The sequence below is a fragment of the Furipterus horrens genome, unplaced genomic scaffold (assembly GCF_987537825.1).
Source record: "Furipterus horrens unplaced genomic scaffold, mFurHor1.1.pri manual_scaffold_6, whole genome shotgun sequence".
NCBI classification, from domain to species: Eukaryota; Metazoa; Chordata; class Mammalia; order Chiroptera; family Furipteridae; genus Furipterus; species Furipterus horrens.
Window position 1 is genome coordinate 75,841,397 of NW_028327176.1, and position 17,395 is coordinate 75,858,791.

General features: G+C 54.7%; 1 protein-coding gene across 1 annotated transcript in view; it reads left to right on the forward strand.

Moving 5' to 3' along the window:
* FER1L5 (fer-1 like family member 5) overlaps positions 1-17,083 on the forward strand; it is a 57,360-nt gene extending 40,277 nt beyond the window's left edge. The window contains exons 22-53 of the mRNA XM_090280763.1: positions 549-726; positions 805-960; positions 2,021-2,152; positions 3,056-3,219; positions 3,513-3,627; positions 4,484-4,586; positions 5,146-5,354; positions 5,428-5,577; positions 5,814-5,958; positions 6,081-6,158; positions 7,077-7,258; positions 7,434-7,630; positions 7,852-7,942; positions 8,934-9,080; positions 9,158-9,320; positions 9,434-9,456; positions 10,094-10,144; positions 10,253-10,354; positions 10,702-10,821; positions 11,353-11,514; positions 11,759-11,850; positions 12,238-12,408; positions 12,605-12,753; positions 12,972-13,111; positions 14,351-14,439; positions 14,689-14,784; positions 14,978-15,119; positions 15,319-15,418; positions 15,494-15,687; positions 15,852-15,961; positions 16,262-16,409; positions 16,501-17,083. Of these exons, the coding sequence (XP_090136889.1) occupies positions 549-726; positions 805-960; positions 2,021-2,152; positions 3,056-3,219; positions 3,513-3,627; positions 4,484-4,586; positions 5,146-5,354; positions 5,428-5,577; positions 5,814-5,958; positions 6,081-6,158; positions 7,077-7,258; positions 7,434-7,630; positions 7,852-7,942; positions 8,934-9,080; positions 9,158-9,320; positions 9,434-9,456; positions 10,094-10,144; positions 10,253-10,354; positions 10,702-10,821; positions 11,353-11,514; positions 11,759-11,850; positions 12,238-12,408; positions 12,605-12,753; positions 12,972-13,111; positions 14,351-14,439; positions 14,689-14,784; positions 14,978-15,119; positions 15,319-15,418; positions 15,494-15,687; positions 15,852-15,961; positions 16,262-16,409; positions 16,501-16,728 (4,327 nt within the window). The 3' untranslated portion in view covers positions 16,729-17,083. The remainder of the gene's footprint in view (positions 1-548; positions 727-804; positions 961-2,020; positions 2,153-3,055; positions 3,220-3,512; positions 3,628-4,483; positions 4,587-5,145; positions 5,355-5,427; positions 5,578-5,813; positions 5,959-6,080; positions 6,159-7,076; positions 7,259-7,433; positions 7,631-7,851; positions 7,943-8,933; positions 9,081-9,157; positions 9,321-9,433; positions 9,457-10,093; positions 10,145-10,252; positions 10,355-10,701; positions 10,822-11,352; positions 11,515-11,758; positions 11,851-12,237; positions 12,409-12,604; positions 12,754-12,971; positions 13,112-14,350; positions 14,440-14,688; positions 14,785-14,977; positions 15,120-15,318; positions 15,419-15,493; positions 15,688-15,851; positions 15,962-16,261; positions 16,410-16,500) is intronic.
* Positions 17,084-17,395: the final 312 nt, after the last annotated feature.

Genomic DNA, 17,395 nt, shown 5'->3' on the forward strand with positions numbered 1-17,395 from the left:
CCTTTCCCATCAGGCCTTACAGAAAATGGCTCTGACCTTCCTTGCCACCCCTACCCCACTCCAAGCATTGTCCCTTGTCTCTACACCCATACCTGGTGCTCCCACCAAACCAAGCCTTGCTGTGTTTCCAGACAAGCCCAGTGCATTCCAGCCCCATACTTTCCCCTGGCTGCTCCTCTCCACAATGCCTTTTTCAGTGCTTTAACTGTTCTGGAAGATTCCGTGTAAGACTTTTGCCAGACCCACACCCTACTTGGATCCCCACTCCTAAAACTCAGTGTTTGGTTGGCTCACACCCCTCTCTAAGAAGTGGTCCCTGAGAGCAGGCCTGGCTCACTGTAGGGACTGGAAGAATGGGAAGGGGATGGATGAGAAACTGGAGCCAGGCTCACAGTCAGCAGGCTTCCTCGGGATGGGTGGGAAGGGCTCCTTGGATCAGGTCAGCAGGGGAGACACAGGATCTTGAGCCTAGGAGGGCACATCAGCCTAAAGCAGGACTGGAGGTTGTGAGAATGGTTCAGCCCCCTTCTTCCTGGTCCTGGCCACAGGCGCCCTCTGCCCTGCATGACCGATCATCCCAAAGCCACAGACCTGGACAAGAAGAGGTGGCAGCTCCGTAGCCTCCTCCTGCAGGAACTGGCCCAAAAGGCCAAAGAAGCCCAGCCTAGGGACATGGTGGCCACTGTGGAAGGCTGGCTATACCGCCTCAACGCTGTGCTCCCTGAGGTAGGTGGGCACTGGACACATTGGCTGAGGAGCAGGACTTGGAGCCTGTGCACAGGTCTGACTCTCATGCCTTGGCAGCCTCAGGTGAGCCTCCCGGATGTGATGATCTGGCTGATGGCCAAGGAGCAGCGAGTGGCCTATGCACAGGTGCCGGCCCACAGCATCCTGTTCTCCCCAACGGGGGCCCTATACTGTGGCAAATTCTGTGGGAAGACACAGACCATCCTCCTACAGGTTCGGAAGGGGAGTCCTTGGGCAGCCCCAGTCCTTGGGAGGAGAGGCCCAGAAACACCCTGGGGAGAATCCCTGAGCTCTGGGGGCAAGCCCCCATGAGCATCCCTGAGGGCCTGCCCCTGCTTCCCAGACTCTGCACCATGTGAATGGGCTATAAACAGTCTCCAGAGCAAGGCTCCATCAGCATGAGGCCAACGCCAAGTCCATGTCCCTACTAACTATTCCTCAGACTTGCCTCCTCCGTCATCCTCACACCACACTTGGTTCCGTCCCTTGTTATCTCTCTCCTGAACACCACTGGATACAATCCAAAATATTTAATGCCTATGAGGTTTAGGCACCAGCCTGTCATATCAGATATAAACCATGAACAAGGCTGACAACCATCGCTCCTGCCCTATTGACAGCCCTAACTTCCAAACCTCCCTCCAGGAGGCAGGTGAGGGGCATGTACCTGACTTCCCACTGTGTCCTGGAGAAGGTTCAACCTCCCTGGCCTGGCCCCAGCCACTTCTCCTCCTCAGCCCTCTCGGGTCCCATATTCTCAACAGTCAGGCCATGCTGGGCTCCCCCTACACACCTGCCTGCCCTCTGCCCTCCTGCCATCTTGAGGGCCTCTCTTGTGCCCTCTGAATCCTTCTCATCCTATAAGACGCATTGACACTTGAGCCCTGGCTGTACCACTCATTGGATTGTATGCCCCTGGTCAGCCTCAGTCTGCTCTTCTATAGAATGGGCCAGGTGATGATGACGCCCAACTCATGGTGGTGTTTGAGGGTCAGAGCACACGCTGTACATTTAGCATTTAGTGCCGTGCCTGGCACATAACAATTGCAGGGATCATTGTCAATGTCACCATCCTCACTGCTCCTTTTGGGAGCCTCCCAGTTTCCTTAGGCAGCATGTGGTCACATGTACAATCATTTGCTAACACAGCTCAGTGTGAGGCCCCTGCTCCTGGGGCTCAGGCTGAAGGGGCAGGATGTGTGCCCCTCTCTCACCTGTACCCCTTTCCCTGGGGGACCCACACTCTTGTGGGGTTGACCTGCCTCTGGCTCAGTACCCAGAGGGCGAAGGACAGAAGGACACTCTTCCGGCCCACCTCCGGGTTTGCATGTGGCTGGGCAATGTCGCCGACAGCACGAACCTACAGCTGCGCCGGGAAGGCAAGGTGGTTGTGTACGCAGAGACGGTGAGTAGCCAGGGGTGGGGGCACAAGTGGGGGAGCTGCAAAGGTCTAGCACCAAGAAAACGTTACTGGAGAAGCTGGGTTTGTGACAGGGAGTCTGAGAAAGGCAGCAGAGACTAGAACTACCTCAGACTCTGCCAGCTTGTGGTCCCTGGTTGACAAGCCACAGGCATGAGGTGACAGAAGGATCAGCTGAGTGGTCCTCTGGGGCTGGTGACTCTCTGCCTGGTGGAGGTTATGGGGAGTTTCTGCCTGTTAGTTCAGAGCATGTGAGGTGAGCCCCTCTGACTTGTGGGGATCTTGTCCACCACCAAGAGAGCAGCCTGGGACCCCTGAAGCCCGCAGCTGGGTCCTTCAAGCCAGCCTGGTGATCCCAGGGAGGAGAAAAGCTGAAAGAGTCAGAGGGGCAGGAAACAAGGCGCCTTCCCCCAGAGCAATGAATCAGGGACAGGTGAGCAGCCAGCCAGAGACGGCTCTAGAATTCAGGGACGGGAGGGTGGGCAGGGCTCAGGAGAAGGCTGTGAGAGCAGAAGGAAAATAGGTTTTGAGTTTCAGGCTTTGTAATTTACTGAATTAAAACACATTTTCATGGTTCCTAAGTTGCCTGTCACAGGTGAATAACAATATGCATGACCAGCTCGTATGTAGAGCCTGGAGACGTGGAGAAGGAGTGGGGGTTTGGGAGGAGGTGCGGGAACAGCACAGCCAGCAGGAGGACTGGGAAGAAAGGCCCAGAGTCAGCAAAGAGGTGGCAAGTGGTGGGGAAAGACTGGGGTTCCCTGGGTCAACAGTGACACAGGTGGACAGGCCACATTGCAGGCACTGCCAGGCTGTATGCTGTCCCACTGTGTGCTGCGGAGGCAGCAGGCACCGACAGACAGCCTTCCCTCCCACCCCCACCCCCAGTATGAGAACCAGGTCAAGCATAAAGACCAGTGGGGGCAGCATGGGCTGTACCACTGCCCCAACTTCTCTGACGTCCTGGGGCACAAGGCTCTCCCCAAGGAGGACTTCAAGGAGCCCCCAGGATGGCACTGGCAGGGACAGTGGACAGTGGAGCCTCAGAGGAGGTAAGTCTGGGGCGCAGGACCTGGAGCCTATGTGCCCTGGACACTCAAGCCTGGAGTCAACCCTTCTTTTTACCTGGGAGGTTGGTCAGCAGCAGCCTAGATGGGCAGGCACACAGCCCCTGGAGCGCAGTCCTAGGGCTGGGATGCCCAGACAGAAGCCCTGCCCACCACCCAGCCCTTGCCAGAGCAGTTGGGGCTACCTGCTGAGGGAGCACTTGGCCAGCAGAGAAGGAACCTGGGGGTCTGGAAGTTTGGGGAGATGTGTTGGGAATTTGGGGTCTCCCTGTCCCCAGACTTCTCCTGAACACGGACATCAACAAGAGCCAGGTGCTGGAGGAGGTGTATGAGAACCAGCGGCGGGACCTCACGGGAGCCTGGGTGCCTGCAGCCATCCCCAACACGGATGTGGTAAGCAGGGGTGAAGCCGTCTCAGGATACGGGGGCAGTGTAACCAGATGGGCACCTCGGAAGCTGGGCTGTCCATGTGGAAAGATCACTGGACAAGGTGTTGCCATCTGAGCCCTGCGTGGGCCGCGGGACAGCACTGATGATGGCGAACAGAGATGCCTTCCATCAGACCGCAAAGAACAACACGGAGCGGTGTTTTCTTCCCAGGCTTCTTCAAAGGGAGGGCTTCACCTGAGGGAGGGAATCCGTTTGTGGCTGGTCTAAACAGCACTGTCCAATAGAATTTTCTGTGATGATGGAAATGTTCTTTTTCTGCTCCGTCCATGGGTGGCTATTGAGTACTTGAAATGTGGCATTGTGAGGGTGACAAACTAAACTCTGAGTTTTGTTTCATTTTAGTTCATTGAAATGTAAGTGGTCCCAGAAGGCTGGTGACTACTGCATGGGAGAGAACAGGTCTAGCTCCTCCCATGCAAGCTTGGCTTCCCTCCTCAACTAGGACGGGCAGCCTGGGCTTGGGCAGGCAGCAACATCCAGGTGACAGCCAGTTGCAAAATTTTGCTTTCACAGTCATTACAATGGTTATTTTCTATTTATGAGGAGTGATGCTGATTTTCTACTGATATTGAAGATATAAAGTTTCCTTTAAAAATATATATTTATTAATACTTTGAAAAGGTGAGTCAGTAAAAGCATATTGACTCTGCGAGTGACATCAGACATAGCAAGTGCTATCTGCTCCCAAGGGGCAGGAAGGAGGCCACTGTGGCGTGGGAGGTGAACAAATGTGCCGAAGGTGAGTGAAGGTGGCCTCCTAGCTCAGACACCCCTCAGCCTGCCCGCTGTCCACCCACAGAATGGACGGCCTGTAGAGGCCCGGGAGAATGTGAAGTGCCCCCAAGGCTGGCACGTGAAGAAGAACTGGACTGTGGAGCTGAACCATGCAGTGGACAATGAGGGTCAGTCCTCTGCTCAAAGGCTGTGGGCGGGAGGGCCTGGAGCTGCCAGGGTCCAACACTTCCCACAGCCTGAAAGCAGCCAAGCTCTTGGGTGGGTTGGGCCTGAATTTCTGGGGGTCCCCCAGCCTCCGGAGAACAGAGGCTTCTCCCTTTCCACAGACATGGGCCCCAGTTCTGAGACAGGACAGGTAGTAAGTGCCTCCCAGACACCTAAGCAAGGATCTCGTTATGAAGCCTGGGTTTACCCCATGTAAACCATGAGCAGGAAGTTTGCAGATCTGGGCTCAAGATGCAAAGCCTGCTACTTAATGAGCAGTGTGACCTTGTAGGGGTCATGTGCCATCTCTGAGCCTCACCTTCCTCATCTGTAAGATGGGCAGTTGGGCCCAGATCATGAAGGTGACAGACACAGTGTGACCACACCTTCCAGGACCAGAGAGACCTGGACACAAGGGAAAGAGCTGCCCCTGTAGCCTGCCCTCTCTGGCCCATCACAAGGTCTAAGCCTCCCAGTCTGTGGACACACGGGCACCCACCGGCCACGGTCCTGCTTCTGCAGGCTGGGAGTACGGCGTGGGGATCCAGCCGTCAGGCCTGCCCCAGGTCTGGAACTCAGTGGAGAAGACCTATTACTCATGCCGGCGGCGGCGCTGGGCACGTGTGCGGTGGCGAAACCATGGGAAGCTGAACCTGGAGCAGGAGACCCTCTCCTTCCTGCAGCTGGTGAGGGAACCACCTGGGCAGAAACCTGGCAGGACCACTGGTAGTGTCCACCCCAGGCTGTGGCAGGAGGGTGACTCTGCTGCCCTCTCTGCAGCACCACCCTGGCCCAACCCAGGAGGAGGAGGGCTGGGAATACGGCACCATAGGCTCCAAGTTCGACTTGAACCCTCAGCCCCAGAGCCGGTTCCGTCGCCGCTGCTGGCACCGCAGGCTAGCCTCCAACAAGGACAAGGGCGTTGCACCTATATTCCTCCTGGAGGGATCCTTGGTAAAGCCTCAGGGTGCTAGACACCTCCTCCCTGCACCCCACCTCCTGGAGCCGGGGCCAACGTATGAGTGGCAGGCAGGAGGACGTGCCCTAGGTTGGGGTACTCACGGCAGGAGGGTGGGGAATCTGGGCCCTGGATCCATGTCATCGGGCTTTGGAAGGTGGAGCCCAGAAAGGGGAAGGGTGACCTGTGTCTGGGCACCCAAAAGCCTCAGGGGAGACTGTCATGGGGGCAGGGGATAGATCTGAAACAGCAGGCTGAGAAGGAAGAGAACAAGACGCCATCAAGGGGTCTAAGCAAAACGTTCAGGGACTCCTGGAGGCCTGCCCCAGAGGACACCAAGCCACCTCACCTGCCCTTCATTTATTGCGTCTTCAACAGTGAGCACTTAACTGAGAGTCAGTCTGGGTGGCTCCTGAGGCCCGGCGTCTGACGGCAGGGAGTGAGAGGGGAGGGCGGGGTTCTGGGGGCAGGAGACAGACTTGGCTCCTCTCTCACCCAGAGCCACACTTCTACCAGCTTTTCTGCTACATCTACCAGGCCCGGAACCTGATGGCCAACCAGATCCAGACATTCCAGGGTAGGTGGCAGACACCTCTTCTCCCCGAGCCCCCCAGGGGCCCTGTGATGTGTCCACTCACAGCATGAAGAATATGGCAAAGGAAGAGGGTGACAAACATGCAGATCACCTCTCAATCCCCAGCAGCTCATGGCCCTGGTTTGGGGAAAAGACACAAAAACAAGGAATACAAGGCGAGGTTGTTCTCGAGATGTGTCCCCAGTGCTGTGGAATCAAGAAGTGGGAGTTAGGGAGGCATCACTTTGTGCAGACAGTTTAGCTGGGCCTTGAAGAGGGAGGGGTTTGCTGGCAGAGTACTGATGAGACATGAAGGCAAAAAAGGTTGACACATTTGGAAACCACATGTCCCTTGTGTTGGACAGAAGATGAGGGATAGGGAGGAAGGGTGGTGATTTCTGGCCCTGTTTAGGAGCCTGTCCTGTGTCCTGTGAGGAGGACCCATGGAAGGTTCCAGGTGAGTCAGCGTTCCTGCCCTGTCCTGTTAGTGGCACTGTGTAGGGAACCAGGGTGCTGGAGGAGCGGTAGTGTCCATTGGGCCTCAACACCCATATCAAGAGGGCTATTTGATATTCCCTGGTGCCAAAGCCATTGCTGATGCTGTGAAAAGGCAGCCACATGTAGCCTGGTCCCCAGAACTCCTCCAGAGGAGCCACCCGGCCTTCTATCCCTCTGATGCCCAGGCCTCAACCATGGTGGTGTAACACAGACACGGGTGGACCCAAATGACCCTTGGCCTCTGGTTATCTGCCAGTTTGTTCTCTGGCTTACATTGAGGTGGCCTTTTGCATAGCAGGCAGTGGCTGGGCTGCCCAGCCTGGGCCTCCCTGGGTATCTGGTCCAGTGGTGGCTGCAGCCAGAGGAGAGGAGAGGCTAACGTAGCTCAGTGGTGAGACTCTCCCTTTTCCTTCCACCCTCCAGGGCCCTTTATTCGGTTGGTCTTTATGAACCATAGCCAGTGCACCCAAACCCTGAGGAGTTCTGTATCCCCCACATGGGCCCAGACGCTCATCTTCCAGCATCTCCTTCTGTATGAGAACCCTCAAGACACCAGAGAGAGTCCACCACTCGTGGTGTTGGAACTGTGGCAGCAGGACTCCCAGGTATGGTGGGCTGGGCTGGGCAGGGCAGAGTGGGACGTGCTCCAGACGGCCTGGTTCTCAGCGCATCATGTATATATAAATGTTAGCCCTTTTCCTAGACTTCTCAGGATCTCAGGGGAGGAGCCAGGACCGACCAGCTTGGCCACCATGTTCTGCAAACTTCCCCTTCCTCCAGGGCAATGAGCGCTTCTGGGGACGAAGCATGTGGTCCCCGGTGGTCTGGCTGGATGTTCAGCATCGGATCCTGCCCCCCATGAGGTGGCACCCCCTTGCAAAAGAGTTGGGGGAGGAAAAGGGCGAGATCTTGGCATCCTGTGAGCTGATCCTGGAGACTGAGGTACTGGGAGAGAGGGCCCCCTGTCCGTACCACAAGTTCCCACAGCCAGCAGTCCCTGACTACATCCCTTCAGGAAAGGCCTGCCCAACATCTATCTCCCCAGCTCCCCTGCCAGCATCCGCTACTGGGCTCTGGGGCCTCCTCAGTTTAGCTCTCTTAGGGACCTGCTTGAGTTGGGGGTGGAAGACAGCAGGACCAGCCCAATGGGGCCACGTGCTCCCTGCTCTCCCATCTCATCCTTTCAGAGTCTCAGAAGGAAGCTGCCAATCTTAAGTGTTCCCTGGAAGAATGGGGTCTACACACTACCCAAGAGCATGCAGCCCACGCTAAGGAAAATGGCAGTTGAGGTGATGGCTGTGTGGGGCAAGGGGGGGTGGGGGGACGGGGCAGGCAGAAGCGAGCCTCACCCGGGGCAGTGGAACACTGTGGAGCTCTCTGCTGACCCTCCTGGAGTCATACTGACCACCTGATCCAAAGCTTGGACCCAAAGAATATATAAACTGGGATGGAGGGAGACAGGAGAAAATGAAGAGCACAAGCTCTGAGAGAATATATTGAATTACTTTATCACATATCTTGCAGCAGGGAGCAGATAATGGGCTTCAATATTCATGATCACATCTGAGCCTCATACTGCCCCCTGAGGCAGGGCTACTTTTCAGAGAAGGAAATGGAGGCTCTGAGAAACAGTGACATGGGGCTAAGTGGCAGAGCCAGAATTTGGGCCAGGCCCTGCCTGACTCCAATGCCAGGATGTTTATCACCTTCCTTTGAGAGCAGCATGGAGGTCCTCATGTAGGAGCCTGGGCACCTGGTCACAAATCTGGCAAAGGCAAAAGTTGGTCAGAGCCTGTTGGCTCTGGATTCTTCCCCACGGTAAGCCTCCGAGGCTGGTTCTTGCTCTGGTCCCTAGGAGGGCCTGATGAGTAGCCCAGTGTCTGCCAGATGAGAGAGCAATCACAGGGTATGGGTCACTGAATGGCCATGGCATTCTATGGAAGACAAGTTAACGATGAGCTAGCTGACATTAGGGACACCTAAGAAATCTGGGCACCCCCCTTTCCTGGGGCCTTCAAGGTAGCCAGCCTCAGGAACTCACTCTTGAGAGAACTGATAAGAAGCCAGACAAAGCAGCAGGTCAGGAAGAGCAATACCTAAGGGGCAGTGGAGGCCAGAGGGCACCTTCCTCACAGGAGGGAGGATAGTGTCCAGGCCTTGAGAACAACCACCGATCCTCTGGCCCTGCATAGTCCCTGATGCACCATCACAGCCAACACAGCCCTACTCTCCACCAGGACCCTCTCATAGAGGCATTGCTGCTCCCACCTTTTTTGGCAGATCCTGGTCTGGGGGCTCCGGAACCTGAAGCATGTGCATTCCCCCCAGCTGCTGGTGGAGTGCGGGGAAGAGACCGTGCAGACAGAGCCCATCAGGGACTTCCAGACTGACCCCAACTTTGCCCAGTCGGTCCTCTTCCTCACACTGGTATGAAGGGCCTGGGCAATGGCTGGGCAGCCCACTCCTCAAGAGAGGCCTCACAGTGCCTTTCTTTGGGCTTGCAGTTCATGCCGACAGAGGAGGCCTATGCACTGCCCCTCGTGTTGAAGGTAGTGGACAATCGGGACTTTGGCCAGCAGACCATAGTAGGTCAGGCCAACATCAACTCCCTGCAGCCCTACTTCTGTGACCCCTGGGCCTCAGACTATGTGTCCCTACGGCTTCCAAGTACGCCATTTCTTCTGGCCCTTCCCCAGGCCTCACCAACAAGTTGGCATGGGGAGGGACGAGGCCTTCCTCCTCACCCTCTCCTGAAATTCACAATTACACTTTCTCCACAGAGTTGTCTGTGAACAAACCCCAGGTAAGTAATGGGCTTGAGGACCCAACTTCTCTCACACCATTTCCAAGACACAGCCCTTGTCCTGTGCCCTCTGCATGAGGCTGAACTGTACACAAGAACTCAAAAGCAGGGAATTCCCAACTTGAACTGCACATTCAAATTACCTGAGAGGTTTTTTTTCCCTGTGATATTTATTTTTTAATGTTTTTATATTCAGACACTGATACAGTTTTATTCATGCTAAGAGCCAGGCCACTGACCAACTCCATCAGAATCGCTGGGGGCAGCACTTTTTTCAGGCTCCCCCATCCCTGCCCCTGAGGGAGAACAATGTTTTCAGAACAGCTCCTGTTATGCTTGAATGCACAGAAATCCCTGGGACCTCTTGAGCAAAGGCAGACTCTGACTCAGTAGGTCTAGAGTGGGACCTGAGGTCCTGCCATTCTGAGCCCTTCAAATTCAGTCTGAAGCTCTGGGCAATGAGAACTAGGAACTATGCTCACCCTCCTTCTTGCCCAAATCCCATGTCTGAAGACCCCTGAATGAAAAAGCCCATATGAGGTCCGCCCTGGGCTTCACCCACTCCTCATGGGAGCTGAGTGGTAAGTGGGCTACGGGCTGCCTGGTTGTACCTGACTCACCCCCTCTCCTTTCTCAGCTCCTAGATTACCTCGTTGAAAAGTTCTGGTTCAAGTCCAGCAAAGCTAAGGTGATATGGGCTCAGCCCCGGGGAACAAGGAACAACTCCAGGCAGCTTATTAGGTGGGGGTAGCACAAGGTGGGCAGAGGAAGGCCAGCTGCCCCTCTTCCTGGCCAGGATGAATACGAGCTTGAAGTGGACTGGTGGAGCAAGTTGTTCTGGGCCACAGGAGACCCCAAGTCCCTGAAGTACAAGGACAGAGACTACCACACCCTGAAGGTTGGGAAGCCCCCAGGAGGAAGATTGCTGGGGTGGAATAAAACCTGCCAGGAAGGCCAGCAGACCTAGCCCTGGTTCCTCTGGGAACCACCAAGGTGGTGGTGGGGGGCGGGTTTCTCACTGTTACTTCACTCCAGGCCACACCTCTCCCAACTGCACCTGTCTGGGGACCAGGCTACCCTGGCCAGGCAGGCAGTGCTGACCCTGGGACTGCTGACCGGACAGATGCTTGGGAGCAAGACCTGGGTGCTGGTGGTCTCTCAATCCCCTGAGCCCAGGAAAGGCCCCCTTCTGGCCAAGCCCAGGCCTGCTCCCCAGCAGCCTGGGGCCCACGCACCCTCTTGCAGGTGTATGACTGCGAGCTGGAGGCTGTGCCAGCCTTCCAAGGCCTGCAGGACTTCTGCCAGACCTTCAAACTCTATCAGGAACAGCCCAAGTCAGACAGCCCCATGGTAGGGGAGTTCAAGGTGTGTGTTTACCCCGGCAGCTAAGCTGCCCTGTCTCCTCTGCCCCTTCTGTGACCAAGACTCTGACAAAAGCCCTGGCTCTATATGCTTCTTGTAGGATGAGGCAGGGAGGGATTGAGAACCTGTTTTGGGAGTGGGGAAGCAGAGACTGAACTATGCAGCGGTTCAGAGTGACCCCCCTTACACAGGAAGGTGAGGGCCTCCTCATCTCAGCTCTGGCTTACGCCAGTCTCCCAAGGCCTGAGAGCCTTAGAGAACAAGTTCAAACCTGGAGGGGACAGGGCTGAGATGGGAGTTCACATCAGCAATGACTGACAGTCACCTAGCGAGTACAATCCCTTTGCCTAATGCCCTCCTAAACACAGGTGGCCCCGTACAGCATCTCTGCTGTACCTTCCTCTACCTGTCCTTGTGGCCTTCAGTCGCTACCATCCTCACACAACCCACTCTCTCCTAAGCTTGGACCAAGGCACCTCCTGGAAGGTTCTTTAGAGCCGTCCGCCAACACTAATCTCTCCAACACATAAACAGGGCCTTTTCCGTGTCTACCCCTTTCCTGAGAACCCAGAAGCCCCCCAGCCCCCCCGCCAGTTCTCAGTTTGGCCTGACAAAGAAGACTTCCCTCAGCAATGCTTGGTGCGGGTGTACGTGGTACGAGCAATCAACTTGCAGCCCCAAGACTACAATGGCCTGGTAATGAGCAGTCCCCAACCTGCAGTACCCATCTTCTGGGGCCCCGCCCAGCCCAGGCACCTCCCACACCCTGCCCTAAACCCATGTCCTGGAGCTCCCTCAGGCTGCTGCCATCCAGACTGCCACCTCCCCACAAGCTCCACCTGGTGCAAGGGGCTCATTTCTGCCCCATTCCTGCCTTCCCTGACCAACATGGGTTGACTTGCCATTTCTTGTCCTTCCCTCACTTGTGCCTGACCCCTAGTGTGACCCGTATGTGATCCTGAAACTGGGACAGACAAAACTTGGCAACCGGGACAAGTACCAGCCCAACACTCTGGATCCCATCTTTGGCATGTGAGCAGCCCCAACTTGCCTAACCCCACTTCTCCACTCCTATCCATTTGGTGCCAGGCCAGAGCTCCAGAAGCAAAGAACCTGCATTTCTTTCTAGCCGCCCAGTTGCTAGCACAGGGTCTTATACACTGAAGGTGCTCAACAGATAGAAGATAAATGGATGGGTGGCCCAGTTCTTCCCTCCCCCTCACACACCTTGTTTGGGATGGGAGCTGAGTTCCACACCCAGGCTTATCAACAGTATTTCCAGCCACCCAGGCTCTGTTGCCCATAGTCACATGACCAAACCAGAGGGTGGAACATGGCCCTCCGGGTAGAGAGGCCAGAGGGGAAGCAAGTAGGCAACATGGTCCAAGGTCTCTGCAGTTTCCAACACCCTCCCTCCAGGATGTTTGAATTGAGCTGCACCATCCCCCTGGAGAAGGACCTAGAGATTGAGCTGTATGACTTTGACCTGTTTTCACCTGATGATGAGATTGGAACCACAGTCATTGACCTTGAAAACCGACTCCTGTCTGGCTTCGGAGCTCGCTGTGGTCTCTCCCAATCCTACTGCCGGTGAGAGTGGCCCTAACCAAGGGCAAGGGCAAAGAAGGGTGGAGAAGTGAGCCCATGACCCCCTTCCAAGAGGCCTGCATCCTGAGCTGGGAATCCAGGGCCCAAACTTGTCTTCCCCTCTCCCACAACTGGTCATCCTGCAGCTGAAAGCACATGTTCTCCAGGACCCACACCTTTTCCTCTCACATCCCCACAGGTCAGGGCCCTTTAGGTGGCGGGATCAGGTGCCCCCAAGCTTCCTCTTGGAACACCACGCCAAGTGGAAAGGATTGCCTCCACCTCTGTTCAACCCTGAGGGTGACTCTGTTTTCTACAACGGGAAAAAATTCAAGCTGCAACGCTTTGGTGAGAAGTACTGCACATTGCTAGAGAGCATAGGCCAGGCTGCAGAAACCAGGGAGGCTCCAGGATGGAAGAGCTGCCAGAGGGCACCCCTTCCCCCTTTCTCCTATAGAGGGCAACCATGGCCACTGCCCAGGCTGGGCACAGGGAAAGTGGGGGGCTACCTGGGAGAGAGGAAGGTTAATGACTTCAGGATCCCTTTCTGTCCCTCTCCAATCTAGAGCCCAAGCTCCCTACTGCTCAATACTTGGGACCCAAGAAGGAGCGTCTGGCACTGCACCTCCTGCATACCCAGGGGCTGGTACCTGAGCACGTGGAGACCCGCACACTGTACAGCAGCAGCCAGCCAGGCATTGACCAGGTATGAGACCGGAAGGTCTGGATCAGGAGGCAGGTGCACACCCAGGACAGAGCCTACGAGGGGAATGAGAGGCCAAGCATTCACAGATGCAAACAGACAGAAGACATGCAAATTGTGCATGTTAATAAGCAAGAAGTTCCAGTGATACCACTTGGAATGGAGAGATCCAGAGCTGGAAAGGTCATGTTCAGGAAAACGGGCCACGTGTCCACTGCAGGACATGCTGAGGTGCCCTAGCAGCCAAGGCCAACACTGCCTCAGTCTCTCCTGAGGGAGGGCAGGGCAGCAGCACCAGGGTGGGTGTGCAGACATCACAAACCTGGTTTGGCTGTTAATTGCAGGAACCCAGAACAAGGGATTAAAAATCCCACAGGCCCCTATTATCATCTACCCTATAGCTGCCAGAATGGCTCACTTCATTCTTCACGTTTCTCAAGCTGATATCACAGTCTAGACAAATTGTTTTGCTGAGCATTTTTTAAAAAAACCATTGTCATTAAGCTTATTCTCTTTAAAAAAATTAGGTCAACTTCAAAAAATAAAAATTAGGTCAGATAGTTTGAAAGAATATATTTATCTTCCTTCCAGTGTTGGCAGTTCTACCTTTTCCTTTTTCTCACCGGTTTCATCCTCTTAGACCTCTGTGCTTTGTGAATGGCTTTATATCCTTGGGGTGTGGTTACATACCCTAACACAGCGGTTCTCAACCTGTGGGTTGCAATCCCTTTGGGGGTCGAACGACCCTTTCACAAGGGTCACCTAAGACCATTGGAAAACACATATATAATTACATATTGTTTTTGTGATTAATCACTATGCTTTAGTAATGGTTGGCGGTCACCACAACATAAGGAGGAAGGTTGAGAACCACTGCCCTAAAACAATTTGGAAATCTGGACTGGCCATCTAGATTACTGGTTAATAAATGAAGCTCCAGCCCCATTCTGGAGCCTTCTAGGAGCTCCTAGCATTACCTACTAAATGAAATTTACCCTCCAGACCCCAGTCACAAGTGACGTCCCAGCCCCATGACCATCAGCCCCAAAGCCATCATACACTACCAACCTGGCTGCACTGTTCCCCCTGTCTGAAGTCACTCCACCTCAGATATTGTACTCCACCTCTCAGTGCTGGGAGCATGGCCTTGCAGGTCTAAGAACCTGGAACCGGGCTCCCCAGGCTGGCACACTGAGGACAGAGGCTGGCAAACCCCAGCCAGCTAACCCATCTCTGCTTTAGGGCAAGGTGCAAATGTGGGTGGACATCTTCCCCAAGAAACTGGGGCCTCCTGGACCCCCAGTCAACATCAGGCCCAGGAAGCCTAAAAGGTGAGTGTGGGTGCGCTTCCCTATCTCCGCATCTCCGGGCAGCCTTCCCAGGGGCAGGGCACCGGTGTTCTCAGTACTGAGCAGTGGGCATGCTTTCCTGTGCTGAGAATCTATGGGACTTCCTTCCCGAGTCCCACCAGTGCAGCATGAGTGTGGGCATGGAGGGCAGTGGCCCAGGCCTCTCTCCCTTACCAAGGCTGCAGCTGGGGAGCGAGTCCTCAGCAAAGCCTCAGAGAGCCGTGGCTGCAGGTATGAGCTACGCTGCATTATCTGGAAAACTGCCCACGTGGACCTGAAGAGAGTCAGTTTAAGTAACGAGAAGATGAGCGACATCTTCGTCAAAGGGTGAGGCACAGGAGCAAGGCTCCAGTTCTCTGAGTTCCCCAGTTCTAGCTTTCCTGCAAATCCTCCTCATCCAGGGGTGACATTTCTCCACATCCACTGCACCTGGCATCTGCTGGGCAGCCCTTCCCACGTGGCTCCAGCTCAGGGATGGGACAGTGCACATGAACCCCAGGTGAGAGGACTCTGACCCCAGGTGGTTATTCGGGCTAGAGAAGGACATGCAGAAGACAGATATCCACTACCACTCCCTGACTGGGGAGGGCAGCTTTAACTGGCGGTTCATCTTCACCTTGGACTACCTGGCCGCTGAGCAAGTGTGCATCCTGAGCCAGAAGGTAAGGGGCCTGGAGGTGGACTTCCCTTCCTGCCCCTCCCTTTGGAGACTTGCAAGCTACACCAGAACACTTGGAATGAGGCCTCAGGCAGAAACCCTCTCCCTTGACAGTCCATTATACTGGGTAATGGGCCCCTAAGATGGTCAAAGGACTCTCAAAGGAGAGCAGCAGTAATATACACTCTTCTGCCATCCTTAAGGACTACATATGGAGCCTGGACCCCACAGTGATGAAGTTTCCAGCCCGGCTCATCATCCAGGTCTGGGACAATAACATTTTCTCCACTGATGACTTCCTAGGTGAGATTCGGGCATAGGGCCTGTGACCTCAGGACAGGGAGCTCCTTCTTGCTGACAGCATTTCTCTGTGCTCAGGGGTCCTGGAGCTGGATCTGTCTGACATGCCCCTCCCAGCCCAACACGCAAAGCTGTGCTCCATCAGGATGATGGATGCTGACCCCAAGTGGCCCCACTTCCTCCAGCACAAGCACTTCTCCCTCTTTCAGAAGAAGACTGTAACTGGCTGGTGGCCTTGCCAGGTCCTTGAGGATGGCAGATGGCGCTTATCGGTAGGAGCTGGGGACGGTGTCTACCGCACAAAACAGTGCTGTGCCCCATCACTTGGCCCTAACAGACCCCTGGGGGCCTCAGCTAAATCCCCTTTCCTCTGTGGATCCTGGGAAGAGGCTCCTGCTACCATAACTCAGCCTCCTACCCACTGCGGTATTTCTAGGGTAAAGTGAAGATGACGCTGGAGATTCTGCCAGAGTTGGAAGCCTTAATCAGGCCAGCAGGACGAGGCCAATCAGAACCCAACCAATACCCTACACTTCACCCTCCCCTGTAAGGGTCCTGTGGGGCAGAAGCACCAAATCTTTCTTCCTTATTTATAAAGCTGAGCTGCTGGGCCTGGCAGTTTATCCAGGGTAGTGACTGGTGGGCCTCCAAGTGGAGGGGTAATTACTTCCCACCACCTCAGCTCAGTGCTCAGCCATAATCATCAGGAGAGAACAGCCAGGGGGTGGGGGTGGAGGATGGGGCAGAAGCTGCCTTTAGAAAAGAAAGAGGTCTTTGCTCTGGAAAAGCTGACCTGAAGGTCCCCTCTGCTCTCCATTCTCTGACATCAACTCTGTTCATGGACAGACGCACCAACACCTTGTTTGCATGGTTTCAGTCACCTGTTAAAAATATCTGCCTTGTATTCTGGAAACGCTACCGCTTCAAAATCATAATTGGTTCAATCATATTGATTGTCGGGCTTATGCTTTTCAGCTTCATGTATTCAACTCCGGTGAGTGACCACCATGGGGACAGGGACAAAGGCACTGGAGAGAAGGCGAGCCTTCTGGTTGCTACCTCCATCTGTTGCCTGTTCTCTCTAGAATTATTTGGCTATGAGCTGGATCAAACCTGAACTTCGGTTGAATGGGCCTATTAAAATATTCACCAATATCATCAATTCAGTGAACACCAGCAATGCCAGCTCTTCCATCCTCACCACACAGCATCCTAACCTAGAGCCTACAACAGGCCGTCAGCTGAAACTTCTACAGGAAAACATGCATCACCTGCAAGATATTTTTCCAGAACTTCCAGCCCCACAAGGCTAATTTGCCCATGTTTGCCTGGCTTTCCTTTGCCCACTGTCAATTCCTTGTTTCTATCTTCTAGGGCAGCAAGGGGCTGTGATATTCTGGCTGTTCTATTCAGAAACCACTTCTAGCAAGGAAGGCAAAGATGTAATTTTCCACTGAAATAAACAAGCTTTGTAACAAAGAACACCATGTATGGTCAGACAGGCCAGGCCATGTAATGGTCAGATGGCTTCGGGTACATGTCTCTAAGGCAGCCCCAGGCTAGGTGAGGACTGCATTTCATATCTTCCCTGCCTTCTTTAAAAAGCCTCAAGGTGCCCTGGCTGGAGTGGCATAGTGGATTGAGCGTTGGCCTGTGAACCAAAGGGTCGCTGGTCGCTGGGTTGCAGGCCAGGTCCCCAGTTGGGAGTGTGTAAGAGGCAACCACACATTGGTGTTTCTCTCCCTCTCTTTCTCCCTCCCTTCCCGTCTCTCTAAAAATAAATAAAAATGTAAAAAAAATATCACAACACTTCTATATCCCCCTCTTTAAAAAATTAAAAAGCCTCAAGGCACTCATGAGCTGAGATCACACAAAACCCACAAGTTCGAGCTCTCTCACTAACATGCCTCCCCCATGAGAAGACCTCCCTCCCCACCTCCTCTTGCACCACTGCCTAGGTCTTCTCAAGAGCCCACCTAA